Source organism: Cornus florida, unplaced genomic scaffold, assembly GCF_030987335.1.
Source record: "Cornus florida cultivar Cherokee Brave unplaced genomic scaffold, ASM3098733v1 CherokeeBrave_3.0.0_Hap2_Chr06, whole genome shotgun sequence".
NCBI classification, from domain to species: Eukaryota; Viridiplantae; Streptophyta; class Magnoliopsida; order Cornales; family Cornaceae; genus Cornus; species Cornus florida.
In genome coordinates this window covers 74,489,916-74,508,469 of record NW_026775576.1, presented here as the reverse complement: position 1 = coordinate 74,508,469, position 18,554 = coordinate 74,489,916, and the positions used below count along the sequence as shown (strand labels likewise).

At 36.0% G+C, this 18,554-nt stretch overlaps 1 protein-coding gene across 1 annotated transcript; it reads left to right on the top strand.

Annotated features, from left to right (window-relative positions):
- Positions 1-10,971: 10,971 nt before the first annotated feature.
- Positions 10,972-13,548, top strand: LOC132312073 (L-type lectin-domain containing receptor kinase S.4-like). The gene has a single exon (XM_059810315.1). It carries the CDS (start codon positions 11,193-11,195, stop codon positions 13,368-13,370), a length of 2,178 nt encoding a protein of 725 aa, XP_059666298.1. The 5' UTR covers positions 10,972-11,192; the 3' UTR covers positions 13,371-13,548.
- Positions 13,549-18,554: the final 5,006 nt, after the last annotated feature.

The window sequence follows — 18,554 nt, the reverse complement described above, 5'->3', positions numbered from 1 at the left end:
GGATGAACCTGCGATAATACCCCGCCAATCCCAGAAAACTGCGAATCTCTGTCGGTGAGGTAGGCTGTCCCCACTCCATAACGGCCGCAACCTTGGCTGGATCTACTGCTAACCCTTCTTCTGACACTACATGACCCAGAAATTTGACCTCTTTCTGCCAAAATTCACACTTCTCAAACTTTGCAAACAACTGATGTTCTCGAAGTGTCTGCAATACTGTGCGTAAATGTCTGGCATGGTCCTTCTCCGACTTAGAGTAAACCAGAATATCATCAATGAAAACAATGACAAACTGATCTAAGTATTCTCTGAATACTCTATTCATCAAGTCCATAAAGACAGCTGGAGCGTTCGTTAAACCGAAAGGCATAACACGAAACTCATAAGATCCGTAGCTCGTGAGAAATGCTGTCTTTGGAACATCTTGTTCTCTGACTCGTAGCTGATGATAACCAGACCTCAAATCGATCTTTGAGAAGTAAGTAGCTCCCTTCAACTGATCAAACAGGTCATCAATTCTGGGCAACGGGTACTTGTTGCGAATAGTGACCTTGTTCAGTTCTCTGTAATCAATACAAAGACGAAGAGATCCATCCTTCTTCTTTACAAACAGTACTGGTGCTCCCCATGGTGAAGTACTCCTACGAATAAATCCCTGGCTGAGCAACTGCTGAATTTGATCCTTCAACTCTCGCATCTCCACTGGTGCCATTTTGTACGGTGCCTTAGCAATAGGCGTAGTGCCTGGAGCTAAATCAATAACGAAGTCTATCTCTCGACTCGGTGGCAAGCCTGGAATTTCCTGGAATACATCCTGGAATTTCTGTACTACCGGTACGCTGTCAAGAGATACCGCAGTCGCTTCCTGTGAGTCCTCCTCAAGAACGAATAAATAAGTGCTAGGCCCTCTATCAGGTTGTGGTACAACAAGAAGATACATCTCCTGTCCTGGTATAGAAAATACAATAGACTTTTCGTAACAGTTAACCTGAGCATGGTACTGAGATAACCAGTCCATCCCAAGTATAACATCATACGAATGCATATCTAACACTAACAAATTTGCAAGAAATCGAAGCCGGCCCATATCTATAAGGATATCACCGCTACACTCTCGTAAAATTGCGCCAACTCCCAATGGTGTATAAATATTAAGAGGTTCGTCACATAACTAAGTCGTCATACCAGATAAGATAACAAAAGATCTGGACACAAAAGAATGTGATGCACCAGTGTCAAACAGTATACGAGCAGTTCTACTATGTATAAAAAACATACCCTTAATAGCCTGAGGAGCCTGCGCATTATGTGGCATGAAGTTATAAACTTTGCCATGATGCAACTGCTGTGGAGGTTGTCCCGGAGGAAATGGTGGTGCTGGAAGTGCCAGAAAATTCTGAACTTGCCCACGTGGCATCGGTGGGGCCGGTAGAGGTAACGGCTGATTAGGTCTCGGCTGCCCATACTGTCTCTGCTTAGCTTTGGGACACATCTTGGCCGGATGCCCAATCTCTCTACAGTGATAACAACGTCCCGTAAAAGGACCTGCCTGCATTCTCTGTTGATTTCCCGACCACTGTTCCTGTCTGGTCTGAGGTACCCCACCTTGTCTACCCTGATTAGGGACTCCATCCCTCTGCACATCTGGGTTTCCTTTGTTTTTCTTCCAAGGTTGATGTCCTTGAAATCTGCCCCGATCATTGGACTTGGTACCACTGCTGCTTCCTTTCTCCACTGTCTGGTAGTCTCGGTTAACCCGCTTATCTCCCTTGGACTTCCGGTAATCACTCCTCATCTGGCAGTGCTGTAAGGCGGCATTAACCACCTGGATATAAGTAGTATATGCAGGACTACCTATGATCACCACTTTAATCGGCCATATCAACCCTTTCACAAAGCGGTCTCTCTTCTTTTCTTCCGTATTGACCTCCTCTGGTGCAAATAATGACAAATTAATGAACTTCTGTTCATACTCAGCCACAGTCATATCTTCCTGTTGCAGATCCAGAAATTCAGTTTTCATCGCTGATCTTACTGACATAGGAAAATACTTGTCGTCAAAGCGAGTCTGAAATTCAATATACGTCAATCTGGTCCTCTCATCGACAGTAGTAATAGACTCCCACCACTGCAATGCATTGCCTATCAGCATAAACGTAGTTAGCATCTGTTTCTGCACTTCGGTACAGATTACCATCCGAAGATGACGCTCGCTCTCCTGTTTCCACTGATATGCTAACAAGACATCTGTGGACCCCGCAAATGTCGGTGGATTCCCTCTGATAAACGAGTGACGAGTTTTGTCCCATGACATTGGCTGTGCCACTGGTTCAGGAACAGGTACTATCGGAGGAGGTTGCTGGTTTCGTAGAGCAGATGCTACTCCTGCTGCCACAGCTCGTGCAATGATATCAGCAACTTGAGGGGAAAATTCCTGATTCTCATTTTGAGTTGGGGAAATACTGCGATGCTGGTTCGCATTCGTTGTCCCACGCCAAGACATCCTTCTTTTAAATTCAGAAAAATCTAACGTCAGTACATTATAATGGACCGACTAAAAGAATACAAAGAACCCTAATACTTAGGCTCTAATTATCAGAATACACAACGCGAAAGTATAGTAATCACAGATCCCTAAGACACTCAAACCTGGAATGCTCTAATACCAACTGTAACACCCTCACATTTTCCACGCATAAGTTGATCAGGCTTATATACGAAAAACGAGAGATATAAAAAACAATTGGCAATATACAAGCATGGAATACAAAATGATGGAAATAAAAGAATTTAGACAGGAAAGAAACATTAAATAATACAACATCCATCCATCCTTTATTTAAATACAGTCCTCCATTACAACTTGGAAATCCTATGTCAAGGATCCCTAAATATAAACCTGAGAGTTCGACGTCAAAAGTAAATAAAAACTGAAACTGAAGTAATACGTAAAACTTCTACCCTGAACTGGATCGTAAGAGTAGATGAGTTCGGATGGTGGTCCCACACTGCTAACCTCAACCTTGGAACGGGTACTGACCGTATCCTGAAATAACAACAATGGTGGGTCAACCCCACGAGCAAGTCCTCTCTACTATGACCCAAATCAGAGAATCAAATAAATTAATCATTATGAATCGGTTGAGTACTATATCTGTATAATCCTAAGGGAACTATCCCATGTATAACATGACCTCAACCAGAATAGACGGTGATCACTTAGACTCACACTAGATGGTTAAGTGTCGCCTTTCCCCACCCGGGAAATTAGCTATTATACATGGTGCACGGTACTGACAACACAGACTATAACGAACTACACAGTGATAACACCTCGCAAAGTACTGATGAATATACTGAGCATATAAGTTAGGCAACACATGCTAGCAATATTAATAAATATACTGAGTATGTTAATTAGGCAGCACATGCCAATAATATTAAACCACATACCCCGACAGCCACACATCTGTCTATCGCAACGAATGCATAAGGTATAAATGAGTCTAAACTTATTAGCCAGCTCACATGGTTCTATATGGCAACACATCCATATAATATAAATGCGACATAATTTAAACAGTCCATTTATTTCCTGAAATGCACACAGCATAATAATCATGGTTGATATATGATTAACAGTATAAATATCCCATAATATATATTGGATAATTTATATGACTAAAACATGGCATTATTTAATTTAACAGTAATGTTTGATTCCATTTAGTAAGATATTAACACTATTTATATTTAACAATGTCATTAAATAAATCACATTAATATCCGTACCGTAAACGAGCCAATAGATGCTTAGAAGAGATTAATTGGCCATAAGAATAATTAACGGGTATTAAAATAATAATTTCGTGGCCCGTTAAACCCGTAAATACCAACACAGTACCTAAAAATCCACGTTTAAGGTTCTGGAATTTACAAAACAGGCCCTAGGGGTATTCTGGTAATTTTCAGCAGCTGACCGGGCCCTTCACGCGCCCCCACGCGCCGCCCTAAGCTTCCCCACGCGCAGCCCTATGTTTTCCACTCTCTCACGCGCTCACACGCGCCTCCACGCGCGTCTGGCATCAGCCGCGCGCGCGCACGCGCTCCCACGCGCGTCTGGAGAGTTCCACGCTCGCGCACGCGCTCCCACGCGCGCGTTGATGGCTTCCTGCTGACGTGGCGTCCTCCGGTTGGTTGGCTGCATCACCTTTCCTACATGCGCGCCACACCGGATCAATCCACCTATGCTCCTTTCATCCTACGGCTGATGATTAGCGCGCACCATCATATGGTGTCCCGCGCTACACCGAATCAATCTAAGGATTCACAACCCATCTAACGGCTGCTGATCCATGCGCATGCTTGTTACAATACACCGCAACACACCAGATAACTCCGGTCACCTTCCTCACTGCCGGTGGCCGGAAAACTCGCCGGAGTCTCGCCGGAAATTACAGAAAATGCCCGGAAAATTCCTAAAAATTCTAAAAAAATCCCTAATGCCTTAAGGAAATATTTTTAGATATTTTGAACATCATAGGATAATAACTAATTATATACCATCCTAAATAATTAAAAATTCATTAATTTAATAAACTAAAAAAAATCATTTAATAAAATTTAAGCATGCTCTCAATGCCCCATCATAATCTAAATAATTTAAACAATTAATTTATGGATTCAAAGGGGAAGAATAGATAATAACTTGCCTTTTTGGATTTAAAATAAATCCGCCGGTTGCGCGTAGTCGGGTAAATTCCCTACACCGGTCCAAACTCCTTTCTTTCTCTCTCTTCCTTTCCACACTCTTACAATGGCTCACTAGAATTTATAATTTGTGTTTAACTCCCTTTCCTTCCTTCTAAGGTAGGCTAGCTAATTTATATACAAATTATATAATATAAATATTACAAATATCTAATTTTTACATTTACTAACCACCTTCCCAACCATATGGCTTCAATTCCACCCATAAACATTGATGAAATCCTATCCTAATCTCTAATTTCATCATGACATTGGTTTAATACTATTATTATTATTATAACTATTATTATTATTAATAAACTTTTATAATTATTATTATTATATTATTATTATTATTATATACAAATTAAATACTTTAATTAAATAATAATAATTAATCTAAAACATAACCAATAAAAATTTCAAAACTAATCATTATACTATATAGAACATAAATCAATATTACATGCACAAATAAATAAAATTAATTAACTAATCTAACTTATATAATTACAAGGTGATTAAATCTACACATTACAAAAAAATTAACCTAACACAAAATTAATTTAAATACACTTTTTAAAATTACGGGGTATTACATTCTACGTCTCTGTCTTTTCCGGCTGCCTTCCACAGTGGCAGTTGTGTCATACAGTGGTCGCAGGTGTCATAAAGGGCGGCTTCGTCGGCGGAGCAAAAGACAGAGCCTTGTAAAGCCCAATTGCATCAAACAGAACCATTCCTTGTCCTTGACAGCCATGTTCGATGGCAACCATTCTCCGTGGAGAAAAATAATTACATTTAAGTCACACTTCACCGGAAAAGGAGGGAAAATGAGTATTGGTAAAAAAAAAAAAAAAAAATGAAACCATTCCTTGTCAAACAATACTACAATACTCTAACCTCCGTTGATGGTTAGAGAAGTATATAACTACAATACTCTTTCTGAAGCTCCATTGGCGACGGCGATTCCAAAGGATTTCGGCGAGTTACGATAGTTATTTGGAGATTGAATATTGATTTAGATTGTTAGAGAGAGATGAATCTTTGATTTAGAATTTTAGAGAGAGAGAGAAAGAAAGAAGATGAGAGAGTCACAACTTGTTTCGTTGAGAGATTCTCAGCAAAACTTCGCTTCGGACTACGACCAGCTTACGACAATTTCTTTGGTTTCATCCACACCATCGATTGGAAAGTACCCCTTTCCGTTTCTCTCTTTAAAAGTCATCTCTCTCTTTAGAAACCCATTTTGATCAGTACATCTAAGCAGGTCCAAACAACAGCACGGTCTAAACAACAACATATTATATGTACCCATCACATTATATGTTAATTTCTTGCTTCATTGTGTTTTTTTCTTGATACCCACTTTGATGTGTAAATTAGTGGAATCTGTAGTGAAACACTTATGGATGGTTCATTTTGATAAGAAAACAGAGGGGTCCAAACAAATGAGGATTGAATTAGAGGATTTGAAATAGTATTTATTTTTTCTCTTTAGGGAAGTGGTCAACTACTATCATGGATTTGAAATCTGAAGCACTGTTGTTGATTGTTCTTGGAAGCGACTATCATAGGATTTGAAGATGAAGCCATTAATTGTTTCTTCTCCGGCGAGCCTTTTTCTAAAAAATATTCCCTTGTTCGAAAAAATCTATAATTGAAAAGTTACAGATGCACATGAGTGATATATATATAGACAGAGGGAGGGAGAGCAGAAAAGAGGAGAGATTTGTTCAGTTCCCTCTGTGTGTGTGTTTTTTTTTAAATCAGAAGCGTGAAGAAGGTGAACAATTATTATATGTATGTGTCATGTGTGTAGACAGATGGAGCATAAGGGTGTGTTTGGGTGTAACAATTGGTGTTTCCGAAAGCAACTATCATAGGATTTGAAGCCGATTTCGTCAATTGTTTCTTCTCCGACGAACACTTTTTCTAAAAATTCTTCCATTGTCGGAACAATCTATAATTGAAAAATTACATAAGCATATGAGCGATATATATATATATATCGACAGAAGGAGGGAGAGAGGAGATGAGAGATATGTTCAGTGAGTCTTTTCTTTTTTCAATCATTCGACGTTGCAGAAGATCAACAGTAATAAGGTAACAAGGGTTTGTTTGGGGTGTTTGGGTTTAATAGTTACAAAAGGGGTATTAGTGTATTTTCACAGTTACAAGGGCATTGTGGTCATTAAAATTATAGTGTATGTCATGTGACTGTCACGTGGGGTAAGATCCGACCGGAATAGTGACGAATCTGACCGGAACGGTGTCGGATGGAGTCATCTGCAACAAAAATGTGTAGTTTAGGGGGTTAGTTGCAATTTTAGTAGTTTAGGGGGTTAATTGCTGATTCTCTAAAAATTTAGGGGAATTTTTTGTATTTTACCCTTTTTTATATGATATTTATATAATACTTATTTACTTGTGCTCAAAATTTGCTTTCATAAGAGAAATTGATTACCATGGTCAGTTCAAATTAGGTAGATTTGCACAAAAGTGCCTTTAGTTGCTTATTTCAATTGTACATTATGGCAGCGTATACACTTTGGCAAGTTATTCACAAACAAAATTGGGGCGGTTGTAGACTTTATTGGATAGCATTGGTCCCATACTATATAATAAACCACCTAGCAAGGAAAACCAGCCATAGCGTGTGTGTGTGTCTATATATATATATATATATATATATATATATATATATATTTAAGTAGCAAATGACAAATAAGCATACCGCAGTTCAAATTTATTACTTTGATATTTTTTAAAATTGGCCGTGCTTTTAACAAATAAGCATATCGTTCAAGTTTATTATTTTGACATTTTCTAAAATTTGGCGTAGTTTTTTGAACAACACTCCAACCATTTTATTGTATAAAAATATTGCCCTTTCATTGTATGAAAATTAAAGCATTATTGACTTTTCTTATTCAAAGTTACTAGCGCAAACAAATTTAAAATAAGTCAAAAATAATAAATGTTCGACAATCGACCTATATGTATTTTGTTCAAATTTCAAAAGAAAGTATAATATATTAATAAATAAATAAATAAATACATCACTTGCTCAACAAGTCTTTCAATATGCATACATAGGTATTTTAGATATATAAAATTATATTATATCATAATCAGTACGATGTCAGCTCATCAATTACAAGTTGACAACTAATATTTGACATTAATTATGGAAGAGTAGAAGATTTGTTATTATTTTTTTTTTGTCTTTTATTATTATTATTTTTTTCAAATTTTCTCCGCTATCTTCTTTATCATTGAGAGGAAAAGGAAAAGTTCCACTCTGGGTCCATTCCTTGGCTATCTTTGGGTCGTTTATATAACTCCACTGGGAGGATTTAGTAGTCCAAAATTTGTTTGACTTGGGTGCCAACTTGGAAGGTGATTTTTTTTTATAGGTAAAAGCTAACTTGGAAGGTTTGGAGTCCTCATCTTAGTAAAAGTACAAGTCAGCTTTTATTTAGTTTTTTAAACATAGACAACGATTTCAAACTCATTCTAGAATGATGTGATTAACGTCACATCTTATGTAGGTCACATCTTATTTAGTTGATGAATGTAAATAAAGAATAACGTTTCAATGTGACATATATATCATGCCTCCTTAAATTTTTAATTTTTAAAATTATCATAATTTTTTCTTTTTTTGTTTTAAATTTTTTATTTTTTTTTTTAAAATTGAATTTTCCTTTTTGAGTCAGGCTTTAATTTTTTTCTTTCAAATATATTTCAATTTTTTTATTCTTTTTTTATTCTTAAAATTCATCTTTTTACGTATTATATTAATGTTAATTGATATATATATTTAAATTGTGTCCCTTTTGAATTAAAATCGTGACTCCAACCTTGGTTGTAGTTAAAAATCTCTTCTTTTCTTAATAGGGTCTGATCTATGCACTGAATGTACCCATAATTCTTTCATGTGGTCCTCCTCTATTAGAACTTTAATCATATACCTTCTCGAGGAGAGAATTTGAAATACTATTGACATGCATGGACTTTCAGAAACTGAAATTATATATATTTAAATTATTTTAAAACTTATTTTAAGAATAAAATATTAAATTTAGACAATCTTTCTAGTAGAAATTAAATAAGCTTTAAATAATGCTACTAAGAGAGTCACTAAAGATAGAGTCAGATCTGTAATCACTAAAAATTGAAAGAGGTATTAAATAAATTACTTTGAGATTTAGATAAATTATAAACAGGCAAAACCTTTGATTTTTATTACTTTGACCTCCTCTGAAATTTAGCATTTTTGCTCAACGACACTTCTTGCCATTAATAAAAAAATTAAAAATGACTAAGTTGTCATTTTCTTATATTAAAAGACCTCAATAACCTCATATTTTGACATGAAATTACAAAAATACTATGAAATGTCATTGAAATGCAAAGTATCAACTTTCATACAAATTTAATATTATTTACATTTGATTAGGTTTCTTTTTAGGGTTTGATTAGATTTTTTTTTTCTTTTTCAAAAAAAAAAAAAAAATGTAAATAAAAAAAAAATATTTTACACGTGAAAGTAAGAGAGGTGAAACGTTCTCCTAAAATTAAAGTGCAACTTGTACATGTGAACATGGTTTGTTCAGTACAAGGACAAACATACTCGTCCCACTGCGTGACAATTAAGATGGCTTTATGGAACATTCAAATTTCAGTACCTTGCCCTTCTTCATTTAGTCGCTATTGTGTCGAAATATGTATGCGTCTCTGTATTTGTTGGGCCGTAATATTTGAATTTCTTTTGAAAAAGAATCGACAAAAAGTCAGAGACTAATTATTCTCGTTGATTTTCTTAGCTAAGACACACGGATGCCACTAGAATTTAAGTGGATTCATCTGTTTTTTTATTTTTATTTTTTTTTATCTCAGTTATGTTTTTTACTAGATAGCACCTAGAGACTGCTTTGACTGTTTTAGGAACTTAGTTTTTAAGTTTATATGTGCTATTAAATATAATCTCTTATTCTAAGACTCTATAAAACAAATATTCCATTTTTTATGACCATTGTTGACTTTTTGAATTAATAAGATAAAAGTTTCAAAAAAAAGAAAATCACAATATAAATTGATGGTTTGAGCCAAAAATAATATATTTAAGGGTAGGTCAGATTTGCAAAAGATATTAGTGTGGTCCTTGTCAACCAAGACTTCATTTTCCTGCTACGTTCTTTTATTTTGAGACAAATAGGGGCAGATGGGACTCTACTCAGTTGCCTCTTAGTTCAAATACAGTGATGATGACCTTGACAAAATTGCTAATTTCAAATACATTGCCAAGTGAAAATATAATTTAACAAGTTAGGGTGCGTGTGTGTGTTTTTTTTATTGTTATTATTTTATTTTATTTTTCTTTTGGGAGGGGGTTTACATAAGAAATGCCATTACGAGCATTGTAAGAAATTAACAAATAATCATTTATAAAAAAAAAAAATCACTTTTTAGTAAGGTAATATTTATAGGAGATTTCTATTATGAAAAGAACTACAAACTCTCATTTTTTTAACTTAAATATATTAAATAATTAATTTGACTTTTTAACCATAACTCTTTTCAAGAGAGGGACCTCTTAGGAACTCTTCTTTTTAGTCACAGCTTTTCTCAAGAGAGGGACCTCTCAAGGGCACTACTCTTTTGGTAATCCCGCCAATCACAATCTGATAATTAATTTGTATCATTTTTCTAATTTTCAATAAAAAAACATAACATTATGAGTAGTATTATTTAGGTTCATTTGTTAAAATTACTTTTTCAAGCAAAACAATTAAGTACATTGATGGCCTAACGTGGGGTTAGTCATACTTCTCAAAGCTAAACAGCTAAACTATTAAGGCCTAAAGTGGAGCCCACTTCAAGGCATTTCAGGCTATCAATAACCTTAATTATTTTATTTTAAAAAATGCACCTAAAAACTAAACTTAAATATTATTTTTTAAAAATTATTATGAAAAAATTGAATCAAATACTGAAAGTGTCTTTCATAAACCTAGAAAATATTATACTACATAGAATACTGACACCGAATACTGTAGCATCAATCACAATATGACCCGCGGGTGAATTATTTTAATTTTTGTATTTAAATGTTGTATTGTGTTCTGATTGGCTAGGACCTGAAATGTAAAAATTTATCCTCAGTTTTTTTTTTTTTGCCCTTTTTTCGGAAGTTAAATTTATCCTCAGTTACTCAATAATTTCTAAAAAAAAAAAAAAAAAAAAAAAAAATATGATAAATTTTCATTGGTGTTGTCTGCAAAACTAGGTAATTCAGAGGAACAACAAGGGCAATGATACGGCACTAAAAACCAAGCTTTACAAGTTACAACCCACCATCCAATTTATGTCTCCTTTCTTCTTCTTCAACGACCACCCATCAGATTCAACAACTTTTTTAATTAATAAAACACCAAATGGTATCAAACATGTTCACGATCACAATCACAATCACTCACCACACTAAACAGTCAAAACCCTTGTTTAATTCAACACCATTTGATCCAGAAACAAGCTCAAGATTGACCTCATTAATGGCCAAAACCCTATTACTTTTCTGGTTATTAATCCTTTTTCTCTCAAGCCCAGTTCTCTCTCAGCATGATCAGTTCGTTTTCAATGGTTTCAAAGATGTTGGAAACAACATAACTCTAGATGGAGTTGCAGAGATACAGAGCAACGGTATCCTCAAGCTCACCAATGACACCCTCAGATTGATTGGTCACGCGTTTTACCCAAATCCAATCAAGTTCAAGAACTCCATTGACGGAACACCTTTCTCTTTCTCCACAGCTTTCGCTTTCGCCATAGTTCCAGAGTATGCCAAGCTCGGCGGCCATGGCTTAGCCTTCACGATCTCGCCGCAAAAAGGGCTTCCGGGTGCTCTCCCAAGCCAGTACTTGGGGCTTCTCAATGCCAGCGACAATGGAAATTTCACAAATCACATTTTCGCAGTCGAATTCGACACAGTCCAAGACTTCGAATTCGCAGACATCAGTGACAATCATGTCGGCATCAACCTCAACAGCATGACATCGAACGCGTCAGCCAATGCCAGCTACTTCGCGGAGGGCAATTCGACGAGGCAAAATCTGAATCTCAAGAGTGGGAAGACAATTCAAGCATGGATCGACTACGATGCAGCAACAAAGTTATTGAATGTCACGCTTTCACTCTCTTCAACAAAACCCAGTTCATCAATCTTGTCATTTCCAGTAGATCTCTCTGTGTATCTCGAGGACTCGATGTATGTGGGTTTCTCTTCTTCCACTGGTTTGCTTGCGAGCTTTCATTATATCTTCGGATGGAGCTTCAAGATCAATGGACAAGCTCAATCTCTTGATCTGTCTTCACTTCCTAAGCTTCCCGGTCCGAAAAAGGATCAGACGGTGTTGATCTTTAGTGTCTCTGTTTCAGCTGCGATTTTGGTGATGTTTGTGATTGGAATGGCTTTGTATCTGATCAGAAAGATCAAAAACGCCGATGTGATTGAAGCCTGGGAGTTCGATATTGGTCCTCATCGATTTTCATATAAAGAGCTCAAGAAAGCAACAAGGGGTTTCAGAGATAAAGAGCTTCTAGGGTTTGGAGGGTTTGGGAGAGTTTACAGAGGAACACTGCGGAATTCAAACACCCAAGTGGCAGTGAAGCGAATATCCCACGAATCGAAGCAAGGGTTGAGAGAATTCGTGTCGGAAATTGCGAGTATTGGCCGGCTCCGTCACCGGAATTTGGTTCAGTTGCTCGGATGGTGTCGCCGGCGAGGGGATCTGTTACTGGTTTATGATTTCATGCCTAATGGAAGCTTGGACAAGTACATTTTCGAGGAAACCAAATCGGTTTTGACTTGGGAACAGAGGTTCAAGATCATCAAAGGAGTGGCCTCTGGATTGCTCTATTTACACGAAGAATGGGAACAAACTGTGATTCATCGAGACATCAAAGCTGGTAATGTGTTGTTGGATTCGGAGTTAAATGGAAGATTGGGTGATTTTGGACTTGCTAAGTTATACGAACATGGTTCCAACCCGGGCACAACCAGAGTGGTGGGCACACTTGGTTATCTTGCACCGGAGCTCACACGGACGGGGAAGCCCACGGCGAGCTCCGATGTGTTCGCTTTTGGTGCGTTGTTGCTTGAGGTTGTATGTGGAAGACGACCCATTGAGCCCAAAGCATTGCCTGAAGAGCTGATTTTGGTGGATTGGGTGTGGGATAGGTGGAAGCAAGGGGCTATTTTTGATGTGGTGGATAAGAGGTTGAAAGGCGAGTATGATGAGGTGGAGGTTGTGGTGGTGATCAAATTGGGATTGATGTGCTCGAACAATGAGCCTTCCGTGCGCCCGAGTATGAGGCAGGTGGTGCGGTACTTGGAAGGGGAGGTGGGGTTGCCGGAGGTGGTGGCTCAACCGGATGCTTATGATAGGAAAAAGGGTGGTGTTGAGTTCGAGGATTTTGTGCATTCATATACAGCTTCGTCGTATTTTGAGAAGGCGAGTGCGGGCTCATCGAGTGTTGATGGATATGGTGATGTTGACATTGAAGCTGGCTCAGCCTCGGCACTCTCTGTTGCCGGACGAGGGAACTCCAACTAGCCATGGAGATGGGGGATGTTCTTAACTTTATTGTTTTTGTATGTAGTGTTTTATGATTCTTCTTTGTCCAATTTTGTTGTAAATTCTGTTGGGATTTATATGCCCTGGCATAGCAAATTCCTATCTGGATTGTATTGACATATGTTCCTGACATATCTAAAATATTTATGATTTATATAATTGGTGAATTCAATATATTATGTTTCAATTCACTATGAAATTGATAGTGTCCAGTTAATTACAAGAAATATTTATATATATGTATGTGATGACAATCAATGCATGATATATAAATAGTAATTATAAATTGTTCATAGTCGGTAATTATGGATGGACTCATAATTAATTAAGACTTGAACTGGATCCGCGTTAGGTTGAGATATATTGCGAGAGCCGTCGTATGCAATTACTCCCTATCACTGTCATGTCATGTGACTCTTAAGCATGAGAAAAGTATAGACTCTTTTATTAATTAATAATTACTTTGATTTGTTCGGCGGATTCTTCGGGATCCTTAGACCGACACTTTGGGTAGTTATGTAATTAATAGTTAGAGGGTTATATTTTCAATATTTGCATCATTGCTACTTGTATTTATTTTGTATTGATTATGGTTGATCACAAAGTAAATTCGAAGGCCTTCGTGTGTTTTTAGACAAAATGATTTATTATATATTTATTTATTTAAATTATTATTTTTGTCAAACAAATGTTTTATTGTGATCGAACCAGAAATAATCAAAGGTACCAAAATAAATATATTAATTAAGTAGTCGGATTGATGGCTATATTTATCCGATAACTAATTATGCATAGAGGAGTCAAAGTGCTATATTGACTTAGAGGTTATTTATTATTTAATTGGAGTTCAATTAATTTCTTTTAGTGGAGTAGAAATTAATTTATGAATTAATTGAATTGGGTCCATGGACCGGGCCAATTATTAATTCATTGTAGCCAATAAAATAATAGGCCCAATGGATTCTCACTCATAACCCAACTTGATATTGGAATCATATTAGATTTGAGACATATGAATTAGAGATGGAGAAGGATTTGTTGTTTCCTTTTCTTTATTTTTATGTTGCCTATAAATATACATGGTCTATGTATATTTTAGGGGGTGATTTTTATGAGAAGGAAAAAGGAATAAATTTTCTCTCTCTAGAAAATTAGGGTTTTTGTTCTCATCTAATGGAGGCTCCCACAAGCCTAGTTTTCCAAGGTCATTCAAGGAGGCTTATGAGTGATTCCTAAAGGCAAGACCATTACCAAGAAGATGGAGATCCATGGAAAAGATGTCTAGCAAAAGGGATCTACAATAAGTGAGAACATTCACTTTAGAGGAGAGATCTGAGGTTTACTCAAACCTTGATGTAAGTATTCAATCTTTTAGTTGAATAATACATCATATTTTATTTTATTTTTTGCATAAAACTTGTCTCTATGTGATGAATCAAGATCTATGAATTTAAATCCCTCGAAAAGTTTTTAAAACTAGCACGTTTCCCAACAGTGGTATCAGAGCATGGTTTAATTCATTACTAGAGATCATGATTCTATGAAAATCATCATTCATGGATCCAAAATTATATTCATATATATTTTTATTGATGTATGTTGATGTATGATTTAATATGTTGATATATATTGATACATAATGATGTATGAATAATTGTGAATGAATGATGATGTATGGTTGGGCCATGGATGAAGCTTATAGGTTAAATTAATGTAATTTTATCTTTGGATGAATGTAATTAAGGCTTTGATTTAGCCGTTTGAAAGTTCAATGATGTAATTTAATTTTTTCCATTGTATTTCAAATTGTAAATATTTTTAAAGCCATGTAATCTTCGTCAAAGGATGCTATGAAGCTTCAAGAAGGTCCAAAAGGATTAAATTATGCTTCAGTAATTTTCTGGAATTTTTCCGAATTTTTTGGAATTTTTCTGGAATTTTTTGAGGCTTAATTTAATTTTCTGGCATTTTTTCGGATTTTTTGGAATTTTTCCGGTGGCCGGAGCTTCGCCGGCGGCGAGAAGGGGCGTCAGAGGTGGCCCGGATCAGGTGTGGCGTCAAGATGGTGAGCCTGGCGCGTGTTCCACACGCGCCAGGAGAGTGCACATGCTGGCGCGTGCATTGCACGCGCCAACCAAGGGAGCTTGAACTCCACGCGCGTGAAGGCGCGTGGAGGCGCGTGGGAGCGCGTGAGTGTGCATTACACGCGCCCCAGGAGCGTGCCGGCGCGTGGGAGCGCGTGGGAGCACGTGCAGCTTGCCCTAGGCGCGTGCCAGCGCGTGTGAGGTCCTCCGGGCTCGTTTCAAGCGGCGTTTTGCTTCTCCTGACGCGTACAAGCTTCCTATGGGTGTTTACAGACAGTTGAAGGATGCCCGTACAGCAAGAATAGTTTTTAAATGTTAAAAGCTGAATCCATTGGCCATTTAATTTGCTTTATCTGTCATTTATTGTTGTATGTGATGCATGAAATAATTAATTGCTAATTATTATTGTTCATGCATTAGATCCATGATATTTATTTAAATGGCTTGATTTATATTAATTAAATTATGAAAATTAATTGGATTAGATTACTAATTAATTTGAGGGCACTTATTGGGAAACGAAAAATTGATTTTGTAAATTATTTTTGAAGTGTGCCTCAAGTTAAATATTAGTGAATCGTTTAAAGTCCAAATATTTTCTAAATTTAATTGGATTAAAATCAAGACGTTTTGCATGCATTATATCATGTAAATGAATAAAATGAAAACCCTAATTATGAATGATTAAAAATTGAGTGGGAGCGGGGATTTTTATACATTGCCCCATGGCCTTCGTTATTAAAACCATTGTAATTAGATCTTCAAAAATAAGGCCCCACGCATGATTTGAAGAGTCTTAATATTACAAGAATGGTTGTCTCATGAAAATAAAAATATTAAATGTTCATTGTAATTAGATCTTTAAAAATAAGGCCCTACGCATGATTTAAAGAGTCTAGATTATAATGACAACATATTTAATGTTTTATTTTTCATTAGAGCATTAATAATGTTATACACTCAATCTAAAATCAATAGTGTTAACTCCCCAACGGAGTGGTCTACACTAGGTGATTTTAGAAAGGCTAAACATAATCGGGAGTCATTTCATATAGATAGACAAGGCATTGTCTTAAGAGATATGGAGATGATGGGATTTGCCCGCCAATAGCAATAATGAACTTCGCCAACCGAATAAGTTATTGGTGTATTGGTTATCCGATTTTTCATGCAGTGGTTAAGGGACCCACATACTATTTTAATGGAAGTGCTCACCTAATAGTAAATGAATCTCAACAATAGTAATAATGAACTCCTCCAACAGGATAAGTTATTGACATATTGATTGGTTGATTTATTATGCTACAGAGTTGAGGGACCCGCATTAATTAAAAGGGATTGTTCACCAATAATGATAATGATCTCTTGTTCGATTGAGATTTATTATATTATGTGGTTAACAAACTCATTTTAATTTTAAATATGCATGACAGAATTAATAATTCACCTTGCATATTGTATGAATGCATTTATATTCAGATTAATTATGTCTAATCCAGTTTATCTACTTGCTTACATATTCTATGATATTGGACCTTATTTATAATGACTGGAAAATGAACTTAGATATTTTATTCACAACGTAAGGGTACAAAATGTGTTTATTACTCCTATACCTATCTCTTTTACTTTGAGATACCAAATTTGACATTAATGCTTTTAATAAATTAGATAAGGCAAATGATATGACTTGGTGCAATATTCTAGAGTTTAGCTCGAATATACTCCAAAGCCAACATTTGTATTATTTTATTTTCTTCAAGCATCATATTAAATGTCAATGAGATATTTTGGTGAGATTAGATAGAGCATATGCCTAAGTACTGTGTCAGACTTAAATAGCATCAAGATAGCCTAAGGAACTCCAGTATGAAATCGAATTTTGGAAAATGATTGTTTATTATTTAAAAATTAGCTGGAGATCAATAAGGCTGACTTGGGTGGTAAGTTTCAAGTTGACATGATTATTGCCTTGTTACCAAACTCATTCGACTCTGTTAGAGTGAATTAAATAAAGAATCAGTTTGAGTTCACACTCGCTGATATTCTTATAGAATTGGTAACAGATGAAGGGATAATCAAGAGTATGGGCGTTCCTATCAATCTAACCTAGTCTATACCATCTTCTTCTAGGCCCAAGTGGATGGGCAAAGCAAAGAAGAAGGATGATAATGGGACTAGGCTAGCACAAAACATAGGTATCTAAAAGGTTAAAGGGAATAAGGCAGTGTATGTGGAGGGCGAATGAAACTGTTTCTTTTGCCGTTAACTAAGACACTAAAGGACAAACTGTCTAAGCAATGACGTGGCATAGGAAAATATATATTTAATCATTGAGCCATGTTATGTGGTTGTATCTATTGATTCCTGATGGATAGATTCTGGAGCCACTAAACATGTTTGCAATTTATTGTAAGGATTTCAGGAATCCAGAAGCCTTGATGATATGAGTATATATTTATCTTTTGACCTGATGCCAAGGTTGTAGTTAAGTCAGTGGGAGTATTACATCTGAAATTAGAGAGTATGAGGATATTAGTATTAGAGAACTATCTTTATGCACAGAAGTGAAACGCAATCTCATTCTTATTTCACTTTTGGCTTATAAAAACTAGATCGTTATTTTGTAAAACTGGTTTTATAAAATTGAATAGATATGTGATTGCTTCTGGTGCATTGAAAGATGGTTAATATACTATAATCACAAGCTCTTAAGATTTGCAGGATGTAGAAACTAATGTTGCATCTTCTAGATTGAATGTTAAGAGAAAATTTGTTATTCCTGACTCATTGTATTTTTAATGTCTATTTTTGGGTTGTAATCAATCAAAATGAGATTTAAAGATTGGTTAAAGAAGGTTTATTACCTAGTGAGGCAGAGGAGCCTAAACCAAACTTGTGAATCTTGTTTTGAAGGATAGATAACTCTAAGGGCTTAATCAGCCAAATGAAATAGACATAAAGAACAATTGGAGTCGGTACACACGTACACGTGTAGTCTTATGAACATCCAATCAAGATTACTCACGTTTTGGATAAATTTACCTGTTGCGACACAAGTCTTATACTTTTGGTATAT